General features: G+C 36.4%; 2 protein-coding genes across 2 annotated transcripts; one reads left to right on the forward strand and one right to left on the reverse strand.

The window, feature by feature from the left end:
- The first annotated feature begins 572 nt into the window (after positions 1–572).
- On the forward strand, positions 573–3,757 carry LOC132165380 (uncharacterized). Its single transcript, XM_059575913.1, has 3 exons — positions 573–1,416; positions 1,933–2,182; positions 2,954–3,757. The coding sequence occupies exons 1-3, from the start codon at positions 614–616 to the stop codon at positions 3,146–3,148; spliced, it is 1,248 nt and encodes a 415-aa protein (XP_059431896.1). The 5' UTR covers positions 573–613; the 3' UTR covers positions 3,149–3,757.
- Positions 3,758–4,675: 918 nt separating this feature from the next.
- LOC132165379 (MDIS1-interacting receptor like kinase 2-like) lies at positions 4,676–8,857 on the reverse strand. The gene is made up of 2 exons (XM_059575912.1): positions 5,585–8,857; positions 4,676–5,234 (listed from the first exon to the last, which is right to left on the reverse strand). The coding sequence occupies exons 1-2, from the start codon at positions 8,832–8,834 to the stop codon at positions 4,849–4,851; spliced, it is 3,636 nt and encodes a 1,211-aa protein (XP_059431895.1). The 5' UTR covers positions 8,835–8,857; the 3' UTR covers positions 4,676–4,848.
- Between the last annotated feature and the right edge of the window lie 3,344 nt (positions 8,858–12,201).

Raw genomic sequence — 12,201 nt, forward strand, 5'->3', positions numbered from 1 at the left:
TAAAATCAAGGTACATAAACAAAGTTTACATACCCCTCAAATTACTATCTAATTGACAATGCCCATTCCAAACTTTTAATTGTGACGATGTCCCCTCAAAATTATCAAAATATTGTCAATGTCTCCCAGACTAACAATAAGACAAAAATACCCTTATAGATTTCTCAATAAGACAAAAATACGCCTATAAATTCAAAAAAAAAAAAAAAAAATTTAAAAATAATATTTATTCTTATTCTTGTACTTCTTTGACTTTTAAAATAACATAGGATCAAAATCAGTAATAATCATTTTCAAAATTTAATTGTAAAAACCACTTAAAAAGAAGGTGAGAATAAAAGTGTAGGAGTGTGAGTCTGTAGGGACACTCCTCCTGGCCTCCATTAACCATCTTAATTCTTTTTTTTCTTTTTAAATTTTTAATTTTTATAAAAAGGAAATATAAATTTATAAAAGAATATTTTATATTTCTCCATAATACAATTATAACTAAATTATTATCTAGATCAATTATTTTATTTTAAAAAATAACACAAATAGCTGAACTAAATCTTTTACATTTTTTTTTTGGGTTCATCTCCACTCTCCAGGCGAACCGAAGGAACCCACTAAAATGCCCAACACTTCCCTCCTCATCCCCCACCTCCTTCCCATCCCACCGCCACCCAAGAAATCCACCAACCTCTCCAATCCCAAACTTGCCACCTCATGCCACGTCAGCGCCACCAGAATGTCCCTGAACCATAAACCCCCACCTCCACCCTCAAACCCTTCCCTCCTCACCTCCATTACCAACCTCCTCTGGGGCCCATCCCTCCCGCCGGGACTCCTAATCTCCACCGTCCGCACCGCCTGGCACTCCGCGTGGCAGCTCATGATGTCCCAGCTCGCCCCCTCCGATCCCTCCGGCAGTTACTCTAGACCCGCCTCCAGATTCCGTGCAAGCAGCTTTACCCGCCAAAGCCCAACCGCCCTTCACCTCTACGTAGGCCTCCCATGCCCATGGGCTCACCGGACCCTCATAGTCCGGGCCCTCAAGGGCCTCGAAGAGGCCGTGACCGTCTCAATAGCCTCCCCGGGCCTTGACGGCTCGTGGGAATTCAAGGATATCCCATTCGCGGATAGGGATATCCTCGTCCCCACTCGGGACTATGCCAATGGGTGCCGGAATCTGAGAGAGGTTTATAAGCTCAGGAGAGGAGGGTATGATGGGCGGTCCACTGTGCCAATGCTGTGGGATGCGCAAAGGAAAGAGGTGGTCTGCAATGAGAGTTACGATATAATTGAATTGTTCAATTCGGGACTAAACGGGATAGCGGGCAATCCAGGTGTAAATCTATCCCCGGAGCCATTGAAGGGAAAGATTGAGGAATGGAATCGCATAATTTACCCCACTGTCAATAATGGGGTTTATAGGTAAGAAACGTTGCCAGAGCTATTCCAGCTTTTACTAGTCTCATTTCAAACTGACATGATACTGCAGTTTTTGTTATAAAGTCTCCATATAAACTGATGTAGCAGTCCATGTGATATGTACGGGTCAAATTTTGTTGCTTGAGTTTTTTACAATTAAGATGATGTCAAATTTTGTTGCTTAATTTTTTACTATTAACATATTGTGGCGTGAGCTTGTACGGGGTTGTCGTTTAAGATTGTAAGGGATTGTAGTAAAAGCAGGTACCAAGCAATTTTCATTGATTTATGAATAATACTACTTTTCACACTCATTTATCATACTCAGTTTATTCTTTTTAAGCAGTTTTTTCATGAGCTACTTAAAAAAAGACATTTAAAACGAATGAAATTAGTGTGAAGAGCAGCATTATTCTTGATTTATTTAGGTCCTATTGGAATTTTCTTTAGATGGAAGAGAATGGTCACGTACTTGGATTGGTGTGATGTGTAAATGTGTTATGATATTGCATTTGGCAGATGTGGGTTTGCTCAAAGCCAAGAGGCATACAATACGGCGGTGAATGAGTTGTTCAGTACATTGGAGATGTTAGATGATCACTTGGGTAGTTTCCGCTACTTGTGTGGAGATGCATTGACCCTTGCAGATATATGCCTGTTTACTACTTTGATTCGGTTCGATATTGTGTACAATGTCCTCTTCAAGTGCACCAAGAAGAAGCTACTTGAGTATCCCAATCTTCATGCTTATATGCGTGACATTTACCAGGTACCCACTTCTGCCTTGCTAACGAGAACTATTGTATTGTCTTCTACTTCAATGGCTTAGAATTCATGGGATGGGGAACAAAGTAAAATGTTTCTCTAAAACTTGAATTTATATTTTTATTACTTTGGAAGTGATAATCGACAAACTTTTCCTTCAAACTGGGTTGGATATGACCTTAGAACATGTGATTTTTCCCATTCATTTTTAAAATGCACATGAGAATCACATGCTCTATTAAAAATGCATGGGAGAATTATATGCTATAAGAATTGAGGTTAGTTTAATAGACTAAGTTGAAAGAGTTTCCTTTAACCTAATTTGGGGAAAAAATTTGTCCAGATGGAATAGCAACTCTATTAAAAACTTTGAGGTAGAGAGGCCATGGGGAGAATATATAATAGATTGTAGTGTATGTAGGTGGTTAAACAAATAAATTCTTGGGTTGTTATTTGTCATAAGTGGCATACTGCTTTTGAAGAAAGCTAGTAAAAAAACATACCCTCTGGAATGAATTTGCCATTGGTGGCAAATTGTTATCCATTAAGAAGGGGAAATACTATTTAAATTGAAGGCAGAAAGATTATACCTTTACTTTTGCAACAATGGACTAACAGGGAAATACTACTTGCAAACACCTCTCAGATGAGACTGTAATCGTACTATATAGTATACAGGATTTTGCTGCCCAAAATGTTGTTCAAGTATGTTACTCCTCAAGCTTAAAGATTTAATTTTTCTGTATACTTAGTGTTGCATGTCTATTATGAACAGATTCCTAAGGTTGCAGAAACTTGCAATTTTACGGCCATTATGGATGGTTACTACAGAACGCTTTTTCCACTGAATCCAGGCAGCATTCAACCTGTCTTGCCTTCAGGTTGCGAGCACGAAGCCCTCTCCAGGCCTCATGACAGAGAATCAATTTCATTTGCAGGGAGTAAATCTATGCAGGTTCAAGTTTCATAGAAGCTGGTTCTAACACAGTTCAGTATGATGTTGTTGGTTTTTAGTTATATGAATTTCCTTGGTTTTTAGTCATACTACCACATCTGCTAACTTGGAGATGGGGGTTAAAGATCCTGTCCCCCTTGTATATAGCTTTAACTAAACTAGCACAATCAAAAAAAAAAATTTCTGCCTTTCCATTCTATGCACCGTGCACTACACAGATTACTGAACAAATCCTAAAAAAAACATTTATACCCCTTCTAAAGTTGCAGCCAGAAAGAACTATAAAGCCCTATGGTTTCAGCAGTTCGATAGCCTCTGAGTTAGTACCCTGATACTCGTCCACTAGACTGTATAGTTGGAAGAGCAAATCCAGTTCAGTGAAATCTTTCATAAGTATTTCTTCATTTAGGTAGACGATCCTGTTGTAGTTCATCTCACAATTGATGCAGATCCAGATCCTGTGCAGTAGCAGCAAAAGTAACGAGGACAAGCAAGAATTGTAGCGAATATATTGGCCATATTTGATAATTCATAGCAAATTAATGCAACTCTTGATTGTATGCTAATATGGCATATTAGAAGTTGTATCTCCTCTATCTATCTAAATTGTGTTTATGTTGTTTTGATTGGTGGTCACTTGTTAATTGATTGTCACTGGAGGAAATGCAAATTAATTGAAGTGTCCCCACTAGCAGCCATGTCGGCTTGAGCATGCTTTCCAGGAACCATCCTGGGAAGCTGGCAAGTTATCTAGAAGCCAGAAATTCCACTAGTCAAAGTCAACTTTCCAACATTTCCACGTACTCAAAGGTCAGGTTTTGAGCAGCCGGAGAAAAAGTAAAAAAGAAAGGACGACAGCATAATAAAGAAAGTCGGTGCCAAGGAAAAGAGAAAGAAGGTTCATAAACAATTAATCTAATATGATTGAGTACTGGGGGGAAAATGGTTAGGTAGAAGAAAAAAAGTCTTCGGGTATATTGAAGAGATTAACATATTGGAAGTATTTTTAACGAGATTATAATATTAACACATTGAAACATCTCTCTTAGTCTAAATTTTATTTCATTGTATCAAACACTGTAAGATTGTAAATATGTGATGTGGCAATGTATTCATCTTGTAACAAGATATATACAATTAAATTTGTAAAATTTATTTTATACCATGAGCTAATTACTTTCTATTCTTACTTGAAATGGAAATGACGGGTTTAAATACGACGCTCATATCTATGATATATTTTCAATATAGGACTAAGTTTTCTCTTTACTTGAGTATATTCTAATAGGCTACTTGCTAAAAACTTAGACCATCTTAAAACTCGGCTGATAATGGCAGGTGAAAATATTTATAGTAAAAATTAGATTATGTACATGAAATACTATGGAATGAGAGTAATACTAAAAATTAAACTTTTATCTCACTATTATTTCGTCCTATTGACATGTTGGGTTTGATTGACACTATCATGTCAGCAATGTAAGATTGTAATGAGATAAAAATATGGTTTTTAATTACTCACGGATGAAGAAGGAATTCATATGGCAAAAGAGTACTACTATTAGGGTTAAAGATTGTTGTCACTAGTCCCCAACTGGACATCAGCCCTAAAGATTATTCAGAAATATAAAAGATTATATTAGACTATTAGTATACATGGAACCTCAAGGTCCAACATTTTTATATACTAGGTGCTACTAGAATGCCAATTTGTTCTATTTCTGAAAGCTTGTGAGCTTGCTAATGGTTATCGTGTCCATTGGGTAGGAATTGCAAGCTTGGGTTCGAGCAGAGAGTTCTTGTGCTACAAAACGCATGGTGGGTCGTGATTCTGGTGTGTCACTCACACAATGTAAGGCCATTGTCACCACAAATGCAACCTCCTGCGCAATTTGGCCTTTGGGTTGTGGGAGTCCTTGGTCTAGCACATCCTTTAGAAGATATTCTGCACCATCTGCAATTGGTGTTGCTTTTGTTGATTTGGATGATGACAGGGAAGATAGGAGCTCCCTTGGGTGCCTGCCCATCATAACTTCTAATGCTACCACTCCGAAGCTATAAACGTCGCATTTGTCTGTTATTCGCATTGTAAACGCAAGCTCTGCACAACCATTAAACAAAATAAACATCCATTTAAGGACAAGATAAACACTTCTTAAAATGAGAAATTATTTCTCCTTTAAAGGGTTTCTCATGCTCCACTGAATGATGATCCTCTAAAATTTCTTGTCAGAATTCTAAGAAATTCAGGTAGGGAATTTCAAGGACCCCAATCCTACTCCATTACTCAAACAAATACCTTTTCTTTTCTTTTATTTTATTTTTTTTATTTTATTTTATTTTTTTTAAAGAAAACTATTTTCATAATTATTATAGGAAAGATGTCTATCCTAAGACAAAAATCTGAAATGAGCAATACAAAAAAATGCAGAAACTAGATTGTTAGCTTACCTGGAGCCATGTAGCCATAAGACCCAGCAATTGTTGTCCAGTTAGTTGTATTTGAACTCAACAATCTTGCAATGCCAAAATCTGCGAGTCGCGGTTCGAACTCTGACTCCAATAAGATGTTGTTCACAGTTATGTCTCGGTGCACAATTGGAGGAGTGCAATCATGGTGTAAGTATGCAATTGCATGAGCCATACCTTGCACGATGTTCACCCTTCTACCCCAGTCCAGTTTTGCTTTCCCTTCCACCCCATACAATACATTTCCCAAACTACCTTTCTCTACATATTCATAAACCAAGTACATGCATCCCCTAATGGAACAGAACCCATAAAGCCTAATGATATTGCGGTGCCTGACTTCTGTCAACATACGAATCTCATTCTCAAAACTCTTGCGATTGGCTGCTGAGATGTCACTGGAGTCTGACATGTTAAGCCTTTTAACTGCAACAATCTGACCTGTTTTCAATTCAGCTTTGTAAACACTTCCAAAGCCTCCTTTTCCGATGCAGTATTTCTCATGGAAGTTTTCTGTGGCCTTCACGATATCCCCGAATGTAAATTTACCTTCTCTTTCCCATATCAGTGACTCAGACTTCTCATCATACTCTCCAAGTGTTCTACTTTCTTCATCAAGGGGTTTCATCTTCCAGTAACATATTATGATTCCGGCAACAATGGTTGCAAGCAGTAATAGGCCACAAACAGGAATGAGGACAATCAATAGTGTTCTATTAGAATGCTTTTTCTTTCTAGAATTTGTGTAACAAGGAGTTAGTCCTTCTACCTTACCACACAAACCTGAGTTTCCAACATAAGCTTTTGCAGGTACATCTTTGAAAACTATACCCGTCGGGATCGGACCTGTTAAATTGTTGTAAGAAAAATCGATGGAGCTGTTGCGTAGACTAACCAAGTTGGTGCTAAATGATGAAGGGATTTCCCCTGAAAGTTGGTTATGTGACACATTAAGGCTCTCCAATGATGAAAGCTTTGCAAGGCTTTGAGGAATATTTCCCGAGAGCCTATTGCTGCTGAGGTCCAATAGTAACTGCAATGCAATTAAGTTACCAAGCTCGGATGGTATTTCACCTGACAGGTTGTTGTTGCTCAAGTCCATACTCAATAATTTAACACAATTCCCAAGTTCTTTTGGTATGTTCCCAATCAAACTGTTTCTAGACAAATCAAGATAGCTAAGCTCACTCAAACTGCCAAGAATCCGGGGAATCTCTCCTGTCAAATTGTTCCTGCTCAGATTGAGCTTGTTCAGCAGCCTTAGATTTCCAAGTACAGATGGAATTTCCCCAGACAATTCGTTGGAGTCCAGATTTAAAACGCCTAGTTGTGTCAACTTTCCAACCTCTACTGGGATTTTTCCAGAAATTCTGTTTCTGTCCATCTGCAAATCAGTGAGAGATTCACATTCTCCCCATTCCGTTGAGATTTCACCAACAAATTGATTGTCACTAAGATAAATGACACTCAGAACAGGATGAACTCCAAAAGCCTTTGTAATGTTTCCATTGAATCGGTTCCCATCAAACCGCACTCTATTTAGTTTCGAGCAATTTCTCAAGCACTCTGGCAATGGCCCTGTGAAGTTGTTGCTATTCACTGTGAAAACTTCAAAAGCAAAACTGCTACACAATTCAGGTGGCAATTCTCCAGAGAAGCTGTTGTTGGAAAAGCTAACATTGATCAAAGGACTATACTTGCCAAAGTCACTCGGAATAGTGCCCGAGAAGTTATTGGTAAAAAGAGAGATTGTCATTAAATTACCGAGCTGAGAAATGGTGTCTGGCAACTCCCCTTCAAGTTGATTAGAATTGAGATCAAGAGTTTGCAGAGATGTCATATTTCCAATATCTGGTGGGATTGTGCCAGTGAGATTGTTGGAGAAAAGTTGTAAGACTTGAAGATTTGTGAGGTTCCAAACTGTCGGAGGAATCGGACTAGAGAGCTGGTTTTGTGAAAGGTCTAATTGCACCAAATCTTTCAACCTCCCAACCTGGGAGGGAATTGAACCAGAAAGGCTATTATTAAACATAAAAAGAAGTTGGAGCTTTGTCAATAGGCCTATTTCTGGTGGAATTTCTCCAGTGAAACGATTCCCCTGAAGTTGCAAAGAGGTTAACTCGGTCCAATTGGAGAGAAAATACGGTGAAATCCTACCAGAGAGAGAATTACCAGATAAACCCAAATTTGTAATTTTAGTTAGGTTGGCCAAGGACAAAGGCAATTCCCCAGTGAATGAATTTTCAGCAAGGGCCAAGAAGGTGAGGTTTGTACAAAACCCAAGCTCAGAGGGAATTGTAGAATTCAAGCCATTCCAGTCAAGATAGAGGCTCCCGAGCTCCTTGAGTCGGCCTATTGAAGAAGGAATTCTCCCTTCTAATGAATTGTTGTACATTTCTATCATTTGAAGATCGAAAATTGCTCCAATATCCTCAGGAATAAGGCCACTGAAATGGTTTCGTCCTAGACGAAGATCTTTGAGCTTGGAAAGGTTGGAAATTTTTGGTGACAATGATCCTTGGAATGAATTATCAGTAAGATTAAGGAATTCAAGCTTGGCCAAATTGGTAAATAAAGATTCTGGTATTGTTCCATTGAACTTATTCTGGGCTAAATCCAAGAAGGTCAAGTTGTGACAATCAAGTATAAATCCTGGGAACTCTGAAGCGAGTTCATTGTAATTAAAGGCAAGATGGGTCAATAAAGGCTTGGCAGAAAACTTAGACCAGTCAGGACTTAGTAAGAGGTTTGATCCAAGGTCTAAGTACCATACCTTTCGAAGATTGTTAATCTGATATGGGATTTGCCCATCGAGATAGTTGTCGAGTAGACTCACGTACTGAAGCTCCGTTAGCCGGCCAATCTCCGACGGTATTGGTCCGCTGAGGTTGTTGTGGCTGAGGTCGAAGCTGGTGAGGTTAAGGAATGGAGTGAAGTTGAACTGGGCCAGCGTTCCATTGAGCTTTACTTGTGTTCCATTGAACTCAGCACCGCCTGAGAGGTTTATCTCGGAGACTGTTCCGGTTGAGTCGCAAACAATACTTGTCCAGTTGCAGAGGTTTTTGAGGTTGGAGAGGGACCATGAAGTGAGAGGAGGGGGAGGGGTGAGGCTGTTTTTCCATTTGACAAGAGCTTCTGCTTGCGTTGCTGGTGATGCTGTAATCTGTAATGGAAGTATGGAGAGCAAGAGAAGGTGAAGGAAAATAAGAGGCGGCTTGGGATTTGCTGCCATGCCCGCCTTTTGACTTTCACGTCTCATCCACTCTTCCATGTTTTTTTGATCTGCAATTCAATTTCTATTATAGCAGAGAGAGTAAGAGAAAGGGAGAGCCAAGAAAGTCAAATGGTATAATTTGGATTTGACCAAGACTTTGTTAAAAAAAATTACAATAATTTTTCTAACCGTTCAGATCTTGTTCTTCTAATATCTTGAATTTGGCTTAGCATCTCAGTATTGTCATCAATATCTCTACTGTAAATTATACTTTGCCTCTAAAACTTCAGCCTTTTTGTACTTACAATTTCATGTAACTTATCATTTTGTTTCGAGTTAGCGGTCCGAATTAGATTTAACCGTTAATATTACAGAAAATGCACGTGAGGGGTCTCAGTTATATTTAAGCTATTAATTTACCTTGGTGCAAAATTGCACCGTTTAAGAAAAAAAAAAAAAAAAATTAATGCTGGTAAGTATAATTTAACCTATTTTTATTTTATGTGAATAAAATTCCTTCCACCAAAAGTAAGTTCAAGTAAGGCGGCCTCTTATAGAGTTTCTGCGTTTCTTCCTAAAAAGGTAGCTTTACCAGTCTTGTTAGACAGGCTGCCATTTTCCTAGGACTTTTTAGAACCCAACGTATTCCATGAAGTGGAATATTTTTTGGTGGCCTTTCATTTATAAATGGCTGAGACATAATTAGTCACAGGTGACAACAAGGCAAAAAATAAAAAAGGACTGTCTGGTTTTTTTAATTAAGGGGTTGTTTGTTGGCTGAACCATTCAAAGTGGATGGTTTCATCACTCCCTTCAGCTGACTTTGGGTTGATTTTAATTAGTCACCAAACACTTACTAAATCAACCACCTAAACATTTGTTGTTTTGCTTTAAACCTTGTTTTCAATTGATTAACATATTGCAAGCACTTATGCTGCTTCTTAATTAATGTAAATTTATGGATAACTTTTCTTCCTAAAAAACGAGATATGGGTAACTTTCCTAGATACCAAACAAGAAGGCTAGCCCCATTCCCACTCTGCATGGCATTAAAATAAATAAATAAACTCTTAATTATGCTGATTGCTGACTCTTCTCCCACTCTCTCATACCTATCCGGAAGTTGCATGGTTGGTAGGGATCCAATTAATTGTGTGAGAAAAATAACCCACAGATATAATCAAAGGTCAACCTTAGAATATAAATGTTAGATGGAGATAAAGAGAGAAAATTTGCAGAACATGAGAACTTTCTGTCACGCTTTCACATGCTGCGGAGACAAGATGATGAATTATATTAATATATTAATAAATTTCCAACAGGAAATGTTTTTTAAGAGAAAATATTTATTACAAAAAGTCATATATCTTGATTTGTGCAGTCTTTTTCCTTGATTTATGCCTTTAGACTTTTGTGCAAGATCCATTATTTTCTTTGATTTGGATTTGTACATATTGGACTACTTGATGTGAATCCACAAAATTTCTTCAACAATTGACAAAAACACCATGAATGCATTTAATGAATAGATTTGTCAAGGTTCAGTACTGATGATAGCTGACTAATATGTATTTCTTAATTAATATATTGGTGACTCAAAATAAAAGACTATGAAGTTTTTATTTGAATTTATATGGGTTAAGTTTGGCTTGCCTAGGCGGCTAGGTGAAAAGATTACTGAAAATCTCTTATAAAAAATGAACGGTTAAGATTGAAAGATTATGGAAAAATTTCAGTATTTTTTTTAAATTATTATTATTAAAGACAATCTTAATCGTTTATTTATTTTTACTAGATAATCTGCAGTACTTTTTTTTCACTCGAGACAAGCCAAACTCATATGACTTAGAATCCTTGATTTTTATTTGTTTTGAAATAGAGAGAACCCCATTTCATTTAATTTCCCAGGTCATTAAACAATAAAATGGTCACTAATGTTAGGTGGGTGATCAGTTTTCAAAATATATTAATATTTAACTGACTAAGTAATGCCCAGTTTGTTCTTTCTCTTTGAGTCTTTTTGGGCTTACAATTCTGCATATTAAAAGTGGGATTTTAAACAAAATGGAAAAAATTGTATCATTTGGGAGTAGTTTTTTTTTATAAAATTGCAGTTTGAAAACGTAAAAAAAAAAATAATAATAATAAAAAAAAATAAAAAATTATATTTTCAAACTATAAGTAAGAAAGTAATAAAAGTATGTTTTTTAAAACATACTATCATATAGGCTAGACTACAATTTTATTTAAATTGCATATTTTGAAATTGCAAATACAATTGCTAATGTCCACTACTTGAAAATAGGAAAGGGTCAAGACCCACTCTCTTAATGCGTAGAAAAGAAAAAAAAAGCTCCTCTTTTCCACCTACTTATCCTTAAATTAAAGTTGCTTCCATCATCTAATCTAACTGAGAGTGATGGTTTCATTGTCAGGAATCCCTCTGGCATACATCAATTCTAAGGCAATTTTGATGTATTTTGAAAGCTAAGAAGCTTTAAAATTGAACCTTATTTTATTTTTTTCTTTTAAAGTAAATAATAATAATAATAATATTAATATTATATTTTTATTTAAAAATCATTATTCTTGCTTTTTGAGATGTAACATTACGGATTAAGTTTTTATATTCAAGATTTTTTTTTTTCAATTGACAACATGGTTAATCCATTTAATCTCTCTTGTGATATTGTTGATCTTAGGTAGGATTTTATCAATTTTAATTTTGAAAAACTTTTTTCTGCAAAAGCACCTGTAACAGGTATTATCAATAAAATTATATAAGGGATACATGCATTTGGAAAAGAATCAAGTCTTTCTATATAATTTAATATGTCACTTGGAGTATTTTCTATGATTAGAAAGTGGAGAGGCACATGGACAGAGAGTGATATTTGAAATGCCCCTGGTAGCCAGCATTATACTCTATGGAGTCTATGTTTTTGGCCGTTGCCTATCCCTAGATAATAAAATAGGAAATAAATCAATAATATTTTATTTGTAATGATGATAATTTCTCACCAAATTCTCATCATTTATAATAAATCAGTTTTTTTTCTTCCTTTCTTTTTTTCTTGAATTATTTCTAGAATTTACAATGGGCTTATTAGTTATTACTTGGGGCCTTATTAAATTGAAGCCTTAAATTTTGATGATTTTTTTTTTTTTGGCCTTTTTAAATTGAGACCTTATTTATATTACTTACTTATCATAATTATATGCCTTAAGTTTTTTATGAAAAAAAAAAAAATGGGCCTTATTAAAAAAAATTGGGCCTTAAATTTTTTTTGGTCCACAAAACATTTTTTTTTTGTCCAAATTTCTTTTTTGGGCCTTATTAAATTGGGGGCTCTAGGCAAGAGCCTAACTCACCTAGGGCTTGAGC

Source organism: Corylus avellana, chromosome ca11 (assembly GCF_901000735.1).
Source record: "Corylus avellana chromosome ca11, CavTom2PMs-1.0".
Lineage (NCBI taxonomy): Eukaryota > Viridiplantae > Streptophyta > Magnoliopsida > Fagales > Betulaceae > Corylus > Corylus avellana.

Excerpts from the sequence above, each read along its gene's own strand:
- LOC132165380 (XM_059575913.1), top strand. The coding sequence starts at position 614 with ATGCCCAACACTTCCCTCCTCATCCCCCACCTCCTTCCCATCCCACCG. Across the intron at positions 1,417-1,932 it reads GTCAATAATGGGGTTTATAG|ATGTGGGTTTGCTCAAAGCC; the intron begins GTAAGAAACGTT and ends TGCATTTGGCAG. Across the intron at positions 2,183-2,953 it reads ATATGCGTGACATTTACCAG|ATTCCTAAGGTTGCAGAAAC; the intron begins GTACCCACTTCT and ends TATTATGAACAG.
- LOC132165379 (XM_059575912.1), bottom strand. The coding sequence starts at position 8,834 with ATGGCAGCAAATCCCAAGCCGCCTCTTATTTTCCTTCACCTTCTCTTG. Across the intron at positions 5,235-5,584 it reads TTATGGCTACATGGCTCCAG|AGCTTGCGTTTACAATGCGA; the intron begins GTAAGCTAACAA and ends ATGGTTGTGCAG.